Source organism: Odontesthes bonariensis, chromosome 18 (genome assembly GCF_027942865.1).
Source record: "Odontesthes bonariensis isolate fOdoBon6 chromosome 18, fOdoBon6.hap1, whole genome shotgun sequence".
In the NCBI taxonomy this organism is placed as follows: Eukaryota; Metazoa; Chordata; class Actinopteri; order Atheriniformes; family Atherinopsidae; genus Odontesthes; species Odontesthes bonariensis.
Window position 1 is genome coordinate 31,285,678 of NC_134523.1, and position 15,293 is coordinate 31,300,970.

Consider the following 15,293-nt stretch of genomic DNA (forward strand, 5'->3'; position numbering starts at 1 on the left):
GATTGGCTGTCGCGGTTAAACGGAAGTGAAATAAAAAAATCCACATGATAACTTATGTGCGGCTTGGTCTGAAGATTCTATGTGCCAAGTTCCGTCGAGATTGGACAATCTCAGTGGCCTGAAATGCTTTTTGAAAGTTTTCGATTAAATTCAAAATGGCGGACAATCCAAGATGGCGCTGATGACGTCATGATGTGCATTGACCTCGGCTGCATCCAGGGATTCCATTGGTACCTCATTTGTGACATTTTGGACCAAGGGGTCCAAAGATATGAGCAAAAATGCATTCTTGCTACATATAGCGCCACCTATAGGCCAAACGTCACCAAACTTCGTTGGCCTCTTACCATCTTGGTCTTGAGTCTGTGTTAGAAGTTTGACGTCATAACATCAAATGGTTGCCAAGATATGGCCTCACTTCCGGTTTGGGGGCGTCAACCTCGAGTTTGATTGGCTTTTATGGAAAATCGGAAGCCTACTTAATTCCACACTAACTTTTGTGCAGATTGGTCTTAAGAGTCTATGTGCCAAGTCTCGTGAAAATTTGACAATCTGTGTGACCCGAAATGCTTTTTTAAGCTTTTTGATTAAATTCAAAATGGCGGAAAATCTAGGCATACGCAAATTGACGTCATAGGGTGCGTTGGACTCGTCATGATCCAAGGATTCCAACGATGCCTCATTTGTGAAATTTGGACAAAGTAGTCCAAAGTTATTAGGTTGAATGCACTTTGAACTTTGACGTGTTGGTGGCGCTAGAGCGTAAGCTCTTGGGGCATGAAAATTCTTGAGTTTTAATTTGGCACTTGGCTGATTACGTGTGCCAAATTTCACAACTTTTTACCATAGCGTTCATGGGGCTGCCATAGACTTCAATTGCAGAAGAAAGTAGAGGAATAATAGGAAAAGCTACTATTTCAATGGGTTCCTGCAGCTTCGCTGCTAGGACCCCCAAAAATTGTGCGGCTAGAATGAGTTTTAATATTACGATTGGCCTGTCTCCTATGCCCTTCGGGGGTCTGAGTTGGAAAAACTGCGCTATGTAACTTTGCTGGACCGGCCCGGGAGCTGAGCGGAAGTACTTCGACTTACTGGCACACCTACCGCAAAAACAAATAGACCCCTCTCACGCTCCCAGGTACATTTGATTACTCTTACCTTCTCGGTCGACATAGCTTGCACCTTCTGACTCCTCGCCGGTTCGTCAACAAACGTGAAACGTGAAAGCGAAAGGGTGTTGTATTTACGACAGTGTAACCGTACATTACCTCCAAGCCTGTAGGGGGAGCTCCATAATGGGCTTTTTGAGAAGTTACATTGTATTGCTTTAATGTATGTTTTATCTGATATATGGATTTATACGTGTGGAATGGCTGTCTGTTACTGTTGCTGCACACTAATTTACAAGACGGATTACCTTGAACCTAATACCAGTGGTAAAGGGAATACTCTGGGCTATGACACCAAACTGGGAGAAAGGTTTCAAAATATCCCATAAACCACATCAGAGATCTCCAGAAGAGTGCAGCCCAAAGAACAGTTAAGATCCTGCATACAACTGTCTAGCTCCAAATAATAATAAAATCACACAACTACTGTTAGACCAAATGGCACTGGGTGGGAAATCCCACCTGCAGCAGGACTGCGAGTACCTGATCTAACAAAGGTTAGTCTCCCGGTGAAGCAGACCTGCATCTGGCAGGAAAATATTCACCTTGTCGAGCCTCTCAGCCACACTGTCCTCTCCCTTATCCAAGCGAACCTGAAGTTGTTTCTCCTCCTCCAGCAGTTTCAGACGGCGGGTGTCAGCCTTCAGCACTGCCTGCACCGCCGGTGTGTCATCAGCTACCACCTCTAACAGAAACAGACACATGACAAAGTCAGTACGGTGTAACACAAAGACACAGATAGAAAGATGGAGAGCACAGTGTAACAAGTCACTCACCCTGTTCACACAGCAGTACATCAATGTTGGGAGGAATACTGAGAGCTCTGTTGGCTATGTGTTTCAGTAATGTGGTCTTTCCTTTGCTGAAAGACAACATGAACACGAGAGGATGTTGAAAAAGAATCTGTCAATGTGGACATCGAGCAACACACAGTGGGTCTACCATGGTGAGATTAATTCCATTGCAGCTACAGTTGGGTTCTGCTCCTTATTTGAGCGAGGGTAATTCTCCTTGGATATATGGCAGTGAATGAATGGGATCAGAGGCACAAAGCGTGTCATACATGATAGGTGGCGCTGTACCCATTCCAACTGTTGCTAATAGAGCCACTTCCTGTTGACCTCTTCACCACCAACAACAGCTATATAGTTACTCTAGATGGTATTTCCTTGGCTTCTAGTTCTACAGTGAGGAACCTTGGAGTTATTTTTGACCAGAACTTATCATTTGACTCGCATATAAAACAGGTTTCTAGGACTGCCTTCTTTCACCTTCGTAATATTGTTAAAATCAGGAACATCTTGTCTCAGAGTGATGCAGAAAAACTAATTCATGCATTTGTTACTTCAAGATTGGACTACTGTAATTCTTTATTATTGGGCTGTCCCACATATTCTCTGAAAAGCCTTCAGTTGATCCAAAATGCTGCAGCCAGAGTTTTGATGAGAACTAACAGGAGAGATCATATTTCTCCAGTTTTAGCTTCTCTTCATTGGCTCCCTGTTAAATTCAGAATAGAATTTAAGATTCTTCTCCTCACATATAAAGCTCTTAATGACCGAGCTCCATCATATCTTAAAGATCTCATTGTAAGATATTTTCCTAACAGAGCACTTCGTTCCCAAACTGCAGGTTTACTTGAGGTTCCCAGAGTTTCTAAAAGTAGAATGGGAGGCAGAGCCTTCAGTTATCAGGCCCCTCTCTGTGGAACCAGCTGCCAGTTTGGGAGGCAGAGCCTTCAGTTATCAGGCCCCTCTCTGTGGAACCAGCTGCCAGTTTGGGAGGCAGAGCCTTCAGTTATCAGGCCCCTCTATTGTGGAATAAGCAGCCAGTAAATGTCCGGGAAGCAGACACCCTTTCCACCTTTAAGACCAGGCTTAAAACTTTCCTTTCTGATAAAGCTTATAGTTAGGGATGGCTCAGGTGGTCCTGAAACATCCCATAGTTAAGCTGCTATAGGCCCAGACTGCTGGGGGGCCTCATCTGTCACACCTTTCCTCACTTTACTCTCTTTATGTATATGTGACATTATTGTGGTCATTAACTCGTGTTTCCCTGTTCCAACAGGTATTCTTTGAATGGTGTTACAGTACTGTAGCCTCTGTACATGGGGCGCCTGCTTAACCCACTACGCCACCGACCGCCCCAGGAAACTGTTTTTAAATTTTCAACTTAATTATTAGGAACACAAGTGCCTCTATTTCTAACAAAAATTAAAAAAAAAAAAAAGATTTTTACCCATTTGGTCCAACCAAGCCATATCTTCTTCCTGCCACGATCAGAAGGTCAGCATTAACAAAAAGCTCCTTGCCGTGAGCAGATATGCTGAACCTCTCCAGCTAAAAGATACAAAACAGACCATTATCAGCAAACACTGAAGAATGCTGCACATGCAATGTTTTCATGACTGGGTTTTCATTGCTTTCTTCTGTCTTCTCAAACCCCAGCTGGTCCAGGCAGATGGTTCTTGGTTCTGATGGAGGTTTCTTCCTGTTAAAAGGGAGTTTTTTTCTCTCCACAGTCACCTTGTGCACGGTCAGGGCGGGAAATTGCATAGAAGAGAAGTTTCGGTGCAATTTGTTGGTTTCCTTAGCAAGGCTGCTTTTTTTTTTTTAAATTGGCTCCATGTGAATTGGACCAATCTGGGATTTAATGAACTGGATTGTGATTGTATTACAATTAATTGGATTGTATTTGGCTTGAATTGGACTATCTTTGAAGTGCCTTGAGATGATATTTGTTCTGATTTGGCGCTACATAAATAAACTGACTTGGGAAGAGGGAAAAAAAAAAAAATCAACCTAGGAATAGAAGAAAAAAATGCTTCTACGTAAAGTTATTACAAATAATTAGGTTTCTGTTCAGTTTGTTTAACAGCACAAGAGAAAATAATTCTAACATTTGATTGTAGTAAATTTGTTACCTTAATATCAGAGGCATTCTCCAGCATAGCCTGTCTGGAGGACATCTCAGCCTGAGATATGGAGAAATCTCCTTCCAAAGCATTCTGAGCACGGACACTCGCCACCTGACGCTCATACTCCATCTGGAAGAACACACATTATTAAAGGAGCTCAGTCTATTACAAGAGCTACTGAGGCATTTGACGTCGGATGGCTGGTTGACACGCTGCTTGTCCTGGCTTGCTGCTCTCCTACCGTGTCTAAATGAATGTCCACGCCGTTCCTTGAAGTTGCCACCAGTGGATTTATTCTTTCGTAAATGTTAATGTGGGAGAAGGATGTCATGACATGTTCATGACTTCTGGCCTAGTTACATCCTGGGCCTTGTTGACTGGTTCATATGAATATTGTTGATAGTTAGAATGAGCGTGTTTATGATAAACTGCGAAAGCTAGGCGCCTCCAGAGAGGGCCACGTACACTTGTTATGATAAAACTGTATAAAAGGGGTGTCACAAGATGAGCTCGTCGGACATTTTGTACATTCTGTATGCACATTTGCTGTGACGGTTTGTTCAATAAACTCCCCAATGGACGGCTGACCAACGCGGGATTCGACTCTAATTTCTCCACAACATTAACAAACAAACAAACAAACAGCGGCATGACGAGCGCCTCGCGCCACAGCGATCAAAAACCGTTTGCCGTTCCGGGTGAAAACACCTGACAAACAAGAGTGCACGAGACTCCTATATGCACCTGAGACCCCCTGGTGACAGCACAGCGACCCCACACACATACAGAGTAAATTACACCCTTGACTCAGGACACCAACAACACATTTAGCTCCTACACACATCAATGTACTGTACTGAGTGAATTGTGAAAATATATACTAACACAAGAAATAAAATTTAAAAAAGTACAGTAAGTTTGAGAACAGCTTAGAACTGCCTGGTACAGGTTGAAACCGGATTGGTCCTTCGGACAGCGTCACCATTACCCCAGATGGAAGGAATTTGAGATGTTGGCCAAAAGTCAAACCAATAGGGGAGAAATGTTGGGTGTGTTCTTTTTGCCAGGCAGAAAAGAGGGGGGGGGGGTTCAATAAAAGGCAGGGCTTAACCAAAAATTGAGTGTATAAAAGCAGTACAATGCGACTATAAATTTAGCACTCAGGATTATTCCTTTTTCCTGAATAAACTGCACTGCATTGGATCTATGGCTGTTTTTCCGAATTCTGTTTTTGCTAGCAGTATTGCTGTAATGAGGCACTTTGATAAATGTTCGTATAGAAGTCCAATGTTAAAACTGGCCCTGACCAGGATATTTTTTACACGTGTCAAATGTTATTTATAGGGCTGGGCGAGTTAACTCGTTAATTATTTAACGCCGATAAATATTTTATCGCGCATTAGCGCAGGTGTTACTATTCATTTTATCATTGTAAAAGTCTGTTGCTCACAGGCTTTTATTTTGTAAAAGTCTGCTGCTGTCTGCTGTGGAACAGGAAAAGAAAGTAATCGGCGGATCCACCAAACATGGAGAAGGGTACGGAACTTTTAATTCAATTCAATTCAAATTCAAAAATACTTTATTTATCCCAGAGGGAAATTAAATGTTGATGTAGCTCAATTAAATCAAAGAGTTATTATAGATGCTGATGGCTGTGGGCAGGAAAGATTTCCTGTAGCGGTCCGTTTTGCATCCAAACTGAAGAAGCCTTTGACTGAAGAGACTCTGTTTTCTGATAACAGTCTCATGGAGAGGATGTTCAGGGTTGTCCATAATTCTCTTGATTTTATGCAAAATCCTTCTTTGCATTATTGTCTCCAGAGGTTCCACAGTCGTCCCCAGAACAGAACCAGCCTTCCTTATCAGGTTGTTTACTCGGCCATTTTCATGTTAAAGTTCTTCTAGACGGCGGAGTCGACAGAACCAAAGTCATCTGTAAACACTGCCAAGTTGAATTGTCTTCTCAGCGTAGTAGTTCCAGTCTAAAATATCACTTAAAGGCAAAACACACAACTGATAGCAGCAAGTCATTCAAGGAAACAGACAGTGGAGCGAGGCTTCTACATAAAAACTACAGAAAGATGCTGATGTTAAAAGTGTGTTTGCACAACAAATGTTATGGCACTTTCATTCATATGGCAGCACATTTAAAATAAAGCTAAATGCTAAAAGCTATACACTACTTTTGAATAAATTTTTGGATTTTGCGTACAAATGCGATTAACCGAGATTAATCAGGGAAATCATGTGATTAATTATATTAAACATTTGAATCGTTGCCAAACCCTTGTTATTTATTTTAATTTCTTTATAAGGCATTAAAATATCATGAAAAAAGCCTTGCTCATGAAAAAATAAAAATAAATCAGGAATAAATTATCAATATTAGAGTTGCAGATTTTCTATCAGTACAACTTCTGACTTTCATTTTTTTTTTTTTTCAAGAGTCTGTGAATCTCTTGAAAACTTTAGGTTATTTACATAACACCGGTTCTCTGAGTAATATGAGTAATATGATGTCTCACTATGGGGATGCACGCCTCGCTGCAGACCTCAGAAGCATTAATCTCATTACGCCAATCCTGATTGGCTGGTGATGGCACCATGTCATTCAAGATAAGCACCTCCTCTCACTCGCACAAGAAAGAAGGGCTGTCTGGTGAGACATCTCACTCTTTCATAACCCACAGGGAAAAGTACTCTGTTCTAATCAGCACAGCAACACCGTGCGTGCCAGCGGGAGACGTTCAGCATATAGAAACGGACAAAGGTGAGAGGCGAGGACCAACTCGCCGCAGCACAGATGTCCTGAACAGAAACTCCCCAAAATAAAGCCCCGGATGCGGCCAAGCCCAGAGTCGAGTGCGCTCGCAAGCCAACAGGTGGCTGCAAACCCCGACTCGTATAAGTCAAAGCAATCGCCTCCACCAGCCAGTGGGCTAGGCGCTGCTTTGACAGGTTTCCCCGTGTGAGGATTAGCCCAGGAGACAAACAGCTGATCGCTCCTCCTGAAACCCCTCGTCCTATCCATGTAAGTGCGCACCGCTCGGACTGGACCTAACACATGCGACCGCTGCTCACCTGGTGGGGCAGCAAAAGCCACAAGGTCAATAGGAGAACATGAACCCACCACCTTAGGCCCAAAAGCCGGGTTGGGCTTCAAAATCATCCTCACATCTCGCGGGAAGCGTTGAGGGCATGACGTGTGCACCGAAAGCGCGTGGATGTCTGTGAACCCGTTTAGCCGAAGCCAGAGCCAAAAACAACAGTGTCTTGAGAGACACACGTTTGTAAGTCTGCCCCCTCCAGTGGCTCAAAAGGAGGGCCCTTAAGCCCCTCCAGAACCACAGCCAGATCCCATGGTGGTACCAGTTGTCTGGACTTGGGGAGATGCCTGCGCGCTCCCTTCATAAAATGGAAAACTAGCGGGTGCTGGCTCGCTGTTTGCTTCCCAAACCCCGCATGACAAGCGGCGATAGCTGCCAAGTACACCTTAACCGTGGAGAAGGCTTTTCGTTTGTCAATCAGGTCCTGCAAGAATGACAATACCACTCCTACAGGACACTGAAAAGGAATGTGGCCATTTCTGTGACACCATCCCTCAAACACTCTCCACTTACAGGGACCTAGTGGAGGAGGCTCGAGCACTATGTATAGTGGAAATCACGGGCTGTGAAAGGCCCACAGCTGACAGATTTAGCCACTCAGGAGCCAAGCCCACAGCGCCAGGCGCTCTGGGTGCAGGTGGAAGACCATCCCTCCCCCCTGCGACAGCAGGTCCCTGCACAGCGGGAGCTGCCAGGCCTGAGCGCACAGCAACTGATATATCTCCGCCAGCCAATGCATCGCAGGCCAATGTGGAGCTGCCTCACTCAGGACAGAGTGGGGTGTATCAAGGCCAGGGGAGGGAATACGTGCGCTACTTCATCTACGCTGAGGGGAGCATCCATGCTGCGCAGCGTAAAACAGCGCGCACTGCACGTTGTCGCTAGATACGAACAGATCCATCATGACCCGACCGAAACGGGCCCACATCTGTTCCACAATCTCTGGATGCAGAGTTCACTCCCTGTATACTGGCGCGCCCCCGGACAACAGGTCTGCCGCCGTGTTCAGGGCCCCCTGGACAACCGGTCCGCCCCCGTGTTCAGGGCCCCCTGGACAACAGGTCCGCCCTCGTGTTCAGGGCCCCCTGGACAACAGGTCCGCCCCCGTGTTCAGGGCCCCCGGGACGTGCGTCGCTCTCAGAGAGAGAAGACGACCGCAGCTCCACAGGATTAGTTTGCGTGCCAGCATGTGTAACTGATGGGAGCATAACCCCCCCGACGGTCGATGTATGTCACCGTCGTCGTATTGTCAGTCATCACCAGCACATGATGACCCATGAGAGACGGAAGGAAATGTTTCAGGGAGAGAAACACAGCTGAAAGTTCCAGAAAGTTTATTTACAGACCACCCCTCTTAAATTCTGACCCAACCTGTCAGGCTGGCATCCGTAGGGACCACCTTCCTGGACAGGACGGGACACGCCAGTGGCGCAGCGCCCGTCAACGGGGAACTTCCAGCTGCAACACCAGTGGAGAGAGGGGCAGTCAGGCTACTCTCTTCTTTTTCCTGGCCTGGTTGTAGACAGCCTGTACGGGCTGCTACGGCGGAGCTGCAGCCGGGGCCGAGGGAGGGGGTGGGGCAAGCTGGGGTTTCGACTATTTTGGCATTTTAAACAGCGACGCCTGGGAGGGAGATAGTGGTCATGTCCAGACAAGCTAGCCTAGCGGGCTAGCTGGTGTGCTAACACTCGATACTCAAACAGTTGTGGTGAGGCATCGAGGACAGTGCTGAATAAGATTCGTCTGTGGACAGTTCAGTTAACTTGTCCAGGACACGAGATATGCTCCGAGTGAGAAGAGGTGTTTGAATGACGCGGTGCCGTCCACATGAGATACTTAAGGTAGGTGGTACTGAGCGAGGCAGACGGACACGTTTCACCAGCCCATCACATCAGTGCCATGTCTTGGAACACCACTGTGAAAAGGTGACCAGATGTGGACACATTGAAATGATGCCCAGGGTGGAACACTGTCACAGCCAAGCTGTTTCAGTGAAGTGAACGTTCTCCAACCCAGACTGATTTGAATCAGGACCCTAACCCAGTAGGAGGTTGTTATGGAATCAGACCTGTTTTAGTGGAGCACCAAGCAGGTCTGTGGACTGCTGTCACTGAAGACAGTGTAAGACCCACAAAGCCTCTCACAGACTGAATAATAGTCCAAACAACATGGTGAGGTTTGATTTTTGTTATTATTCCCACAAGCACATGAAAGCAGGAGGTTTTCGGCTGGAAACAACATGGATGTGTGGTGATTACCAGTTTTTTTTTCTTCTTCTTCTCCTTTTTGCTCAGGTTAGCGTACGGGTCATCCTCCTCCTGCTTGGCCTGCTCTGCAATGGCATCTTCTGCACTCTGATGGTTACAGACAGAGAAAAAGACATGTTCAAACACCAGCACAAGCCGAGAGGAACAGACAGCACTGCGGAGGGCAAACATACCATCATCATGTCATCTTCATCACCATCTTCCTCCTTTTCATCATCATCCAGGCTATGCGCCTGCTCCACTGGTTGTCCTATCTGTCAGAATGCAAAGACAGCATGGTTATCTGGAACAAGTTGAGCCAACATCAAAGCTTGCCTTTATGGCTTACCACTGATCATAAAAAAGTTTGGGAGTAAATGCATGGAATGGACCAAGGTGTGTTGAAAATAAGTGTTTTTAGTTAAGCTTTGAAATTATGGTCCGAGGAGGCTACTGTCGCCCACCACTGACTGTCACTGTGATCACTGTCAGTAAAGTCTGTGTAAGGTCAAGAGTTTGAGAAGCTTTGTAAAATATCAGGCCTCAGACAGAAGAAGACTAGTATCTGACACGAGAAGACATTTGAAATGAACTGTATTAGTGTCCTGGGGTCTCATTTTGTCCAGGGATTAATGGATGGATGAAACAGAAAGAAGATGAAAAACACAGCTGGCATAAGAGAGAAGAGAGCAGTTTTCCAGCACCCACCTTCACGTTCCCAGACTTCGACTTGTCTTTCTTTTTGCCCATCTGAGTTTCCTGTTTTAATGACACACATATCCCAGAACTTTAAGACAAAGTAGTATTATGGCACATGAGGTGCAGCGACAAACATTCTTCACAAATATCATTAAGCTGCACGTTCTTGTCCCTGCATATTATACGTGCAATATAACTTTATATTTAAATGTTAAATTTAAATATATTTAAATTTTAAATGTCCTAACTGATCAATTATAGAACTGACTCACAGATTTACCAATAATATATATATATATATATATATATATATATATATATATATATATTCACATCTACCATAATTAAGACCCCCACATAAAGGATGACTGTATCATGGTCTAATGCTCGGATATATGTGAAATGAGCTCCACGCTCATAGTGATCGCCTGTTATGGTTCAAAGATGGCAACAAAGTTTAAAGAAAGAAACAAAATCTTTAAAATAAAACTGTTTAATTATTGGTAATTCTGTGAGTCAGGCCTATAATTGATCAGTTAGGCATACACACACACATTTTCTGTAAGGGAGCTACTTAGTTTCTGTGAAAACATTTCCAGCATTTTCTGACTGCTTTTCAGTTTTGGTCTCATTCTCTCCCCGTCATTGTATACAACCATGATAACACACCGAAGGCTGACCGACAGCTGTCTAGTCAGCATGCTATTGTTCCGCCTCTTCATTCACCAGAGCCAGGTGGAAGGCGTGGCTGGATACTGCCCCCCCCCCCCCGGTCAGAGAGTGACTGCGGCTAAGTCACATGTTTTCTCATGAGAGGAGAGTCTGGCTGTCCTGGCCAGTACCAAGTGCTGGACAATACAGCATGTGGTAAGGTCACACACCTAGAATATTAACGAATATGTGTCACCTTATATGATGCACTTGTCATATTGCATATTCTTTTTAAATGTGGGTACAGAAGCCAATTAAATCCTTCCCAGTTACTAGTCGCAGTGCTCTGTGAGTTCCATCTATAAATGACCTCTTCCTTCCCCTGAGCCAATCAGACAGGGTTATTATTTTGGACTGGACTGCTAACATCAGCCCACACACAGCTGCTGTCTTACAAACAGTTCGATCCATCAGTCTGGTCTCTATTTGTCTGAGAGTCAGTTTCCCAGCCTCCACCGGAGAGGTCAGGGAAGCTAAAAGTGTTGTTGGGCTGTGTTCCCTCTCACTGCATCATCCTCAGTGAATAATAACGGGTGTGCTCGGGTGATATGTTCCCTTTGATTTTCATCATAGCCTATAAATACTCGTATCTACTTCAGAGTTACTTGATAATGGACTGCACTCACAAGCCAGGTGGGCTTTCTGAAAGGCCTTGAGGAAAGGCAGCACCCTATAAGTAGCTGGGAGCAAATGCTCCAGCTGGAATTTCATGGTGCAGTAGAAGGGCCAGATTTAAGACTACTGAATGCTCAGGAGATGCTATATACATGTAGCATGAAGATATATCCCTGCCCAAGGCAGCGAGTGATATAACCTAGGGCTGGGCGATATATCGATATTTAAGATATATCGATAGATTTTTAAATAAGATATGGAATTAGACCATATCGCATATATCGATATAGTTCAAATTTGCGCTGTAATACTTGCTTCAGGCAAGCCGTTGATCAGAGCTCTCTGCACTGCTTCCCTCGCTCCGGCTCCGCCCCTCCTCTCTCATGCACAGAGGGGGGAGGGGGAGGAACACTCCGGCACTCTTAAACAAACATGGAGAAGGCAACAACACCTGCGGAGCGTACGTAGGAGAGCCCCTTGGTTGGTAAAAGAAAAAGCAGTGGCTCAATCATTTGGAGATGGTTCGGATACAAATTGTCAGACGAGCAACAAAACCAAGCTATATTTAGGGAGTGCCATAAGCACATTGCAGCCAGTGGTGGAAGCACTACAAATCTTTTTTTATCACTTAAAAACGTGGCACAAAGTGCAATATGAAGAGTGTGTGAAACTGCGTGCTGCAGCAGCCACAGGCACAAGCCGTCCCCAACCTGACAAAGCTCCAGCCCCCAAACAAAGCTCACTGCAAGCTTCATTTTCCCGCTGTGTGCCGTATGAGAAGAAAAGCGACAACTGTCCTTTCACATTGCCAAAGACATGGTCCCTGTTGCAACAGTGGAACAGGTTGGGTTCAAAGAGCTAATTAAAAAGCTGGACCCGAGATACGAGCTTCCCAGTCGCAACTATTTTGCACGAGAAGCATTGCCGCAAATGTATAGTGAAGTCAGACAGAACGTTGCGGGCCGGCTCGCTAACGTCACCCATTTTGCGTTGACCAGCGACATGTGGTCAAGCAGAACCTGTGCGAACCTATGAGCGTGACAGTTCACTTCATGCAAGACTGGGAGATGAAAACAGCTTGGCAACTGGTTGAGACTGTTCAGATAAGCTATTAAATTAACAAAAATAAACAGGTAATCTCAAGCTGATGTTTAAAAACGTTTTTCTTAAACTGAGCACTTTATTTTGTTATCTCTTAATATATAAATGCTGCCATCAGAAAAAGATTGACCTATTTTATTTTATAGGCTAATTTTATTTCAGATATTTTTTTATTTAAATGTGCACCTTACGGAGCTTTGTTATACAGTGTTTACATTTTATAGTGAGTTTTCAATAAAAGTACTCGTATTTGGCTTTGACTTTGACTGAGCATTTCATATCACAGCTCTCACTTTGCGGAAAAAAATATCGGGATATATATCGTATATCGATATTCAACCTAAATATATCGAGATATGACTTTTGGTCCATATCGCCCAGCCCTAATATAACCATCAGTCCACACTGGTAACTGAGCAGTGGGTTGTGCCTAATGAGAGGGTGACTGCTCATTGGACCTGGCAGGTCACTCATACATCTTACACAGCTGCTCATTGGATCATCCACTGTCTCTGGCTTTGAGAAGCTAACAACTAAGTTGGTGACCCACTGCATCAGACTGTGCCTCAACTGGGCATTGGTATTTCTCAGCTGGCAACCATCATACTGAGGCTGACAACCGACTGATTCTCCTACAGCTTTGGTGACAACTCTAAAGTCAGCCGTAGTAACTAACCCAAATTTTTAAGAAACCTGGTTCCGACCCCAAGTTCAATAACCTTGTCCAATTTCCAGTCTCCCTTTCCTTTCCGAAATCCTGGAAACAGCTCGGAAACAGCTCGGAAACAGCTCGGAAACAGCTCTGAAACAGCTCTGAAACAGCTCTGAAACAGCTCTGAAACAGCTCTGAAACATCACCAATAACCTCCTGATGGCTGCCGACGCTGGACTCCTTATCGTCCTCATCCTGCTTGACTTGAGTGCAGCCTTCAACACCATCTCCCTACACCATCTTCATTGACAGATTAGTGGCTATTGGATTATCTGACACACCACCGGATTGGTTTAAATCATATCTCTTTGGCAGTACTCCACCCCCCAGGGCCTTGCCACTGCTCACACCACATATCATTTAGGGTCAGAATGTTCTCTAAGGGATGCTGATTGGGTCTGGGCCCGTACTGTGCGTAATGATATCAGGAAGTATAAGAGAATCTCACAGACAGTGGTCATTGGGAATTCTGTGTTTGCTGCCATGTAAAATGTTTCTATGTTGTTCCTGTTAATAAATTCCCCATAAGAGGCTGCAAAGGTGAGTCCGACTGCTCTTTTCTCCACAACAGTAATCATTTAACTCTAACAATTGGTTTGTGTGGCGTGTTTGAAAATCAGCTAAAATGGACTAGTGTCTCTCTACTCAACAATACCATCAAAACCCAGGACTCTCTCCCCCCTCACCTCTACACCAGCTCCTTCTGCAATGCCATCATGTAATTTTTCTCAGGAAAGATCAAGAACATCCATCAGAACCTTGGATCAATGCCTCACCTCAGCTGACCTTCCCCCACCTACACACTCATTCTCCTCCTTCCATCTCCCCACTCTCAGAAATCACAGAGCTCATCCGGAAATCCAAACCATACACCTGTCAATTGGACCCCCTACCGACCCAACTTGTCAAAACTTGCCTCCCCTCTCTGGTCCCCCTCATTTCCGCTATCATCCACACCTCCCTTACTACTGGAACTGTTCCTACACCTTTCAAAACTGCTGCCATTACTCCAATTACAAAAAAACCTGGTGCTGACCCCTCCAACTTTAACAACCTCCGTCCTATCTCCAATCTACCCTTCATTTCCAAAATCCTTGAAAAAACAGTTGCCTCCCAGCTCCATTCTCACCTATCCCACAACAATCTGTATGAACAGCTCCAGTCCTGTTTCCGCCCACTCCATAGCACTGAAACAGCACTCATCAAAATTACCAATGATCTCCTAATGGCATCTGACTCTGGACTACCAGTGTTTCCCGCAGCGCATTATAGTTAAGGCGGCCGCCTTAGCAAACTCGCACTGCCGCCTTGCCAACGTTACAAAAAAAAAAACGAAGTAATAATGCTTTGCCAGGCTCAGACATTAAAAGACAGCATTGATAACATTGAATTGCGACACCAACTGGTTGTTAATGTAAATAGTTAATAATGTAAATAAAAAAGTGTTACAGCTCTTAAACAGCTTCGTTATTGCTCTAACAGCCCCCGTCCCATTCCAAGTACCACCCCCCGCCGCCCGACGGAACGCTATCCGCACAAAACCCCTGGTCCCGGCCGACGACTCACTACCTTGACTAAGCAATTTCCTGCGGGAAACACTGACTACTCACCATCCTCATCCTCCTTGACCTGAGTGCAGCTTTTGATACCATCTGTCACACCACCCTCCTCAGCAGGCTTTCTTCCATTGGCATCACCCACACTCCCCTGGACTGGTTTACATCGTACTTTTCTGGCCGCACTCAGTTCATACAACTCAAGTCCCTCAAATCCACCCCCTCCCCCGTCACCTCAGGTGTGCCCCAGGGCTCTGTCCTGGGGCCCCTCCTCTTCATCATCTACCTCCTTCCCCATGGCTATATCTTACGCAAATTCAACATCCACTTCCACTGCTATGCCGACGACACCCAGCTCTACCTCACCACTAAACCTTCATCCTCTCTCCCGCCCACCTCCCTCACAGATTGCATCTCTGAAACAAAAGCCTGGTTCACTCAAAACTTCCTTCAATTAAAC

The 15,293-nt window shown here is 45.1% G+C and overlaps 1 protein-coding gene across 2 annotated transcripts in view; it reads right to left on the reverse strand.

The window, feature by feature from the left end:
• abcf1 (ATP-binding cassette, sub-family F (GCN20), member 1) overlaps positions 1-15,293 on the reverse strand; it is a 56,445-nt gene that overhangs the window by 29,095 nt on the left and 12,057 nt on the right. For both annotated transcript variants that reach the window (XM_075450468.1, XM_075450467.1), the window contains 7 exons: positions 10,148-10,198; positions 9,634-9,714; positions 9,452-9,547; positions 4,093-4,215; positions 3,408-3,508; positions 1,946-2,031; positions 1,715-1,854 (listed from right to left, as the gene is read on the reverse strand). In XM_075450468.1, coding sequence (XP_075306583.1) covers positions 1,715-1,854; positions 1,946-2,031; positions 3,408-3,508; positions 4,093-4,215; positions 9,452-9,547; positions 9,634-9,714; positions 10,148-10,198 — 678 coding nt within the window. The remainder of the gene's footprint in view (positions 1-1,714; positions 1,855-1,945; positions 2,032-3,407; positions 3,509-4,092; positions 4,216-9,451; positions 9,548-9,633; positions 9,715-10,147; positions 10,199-15,293) is intronic.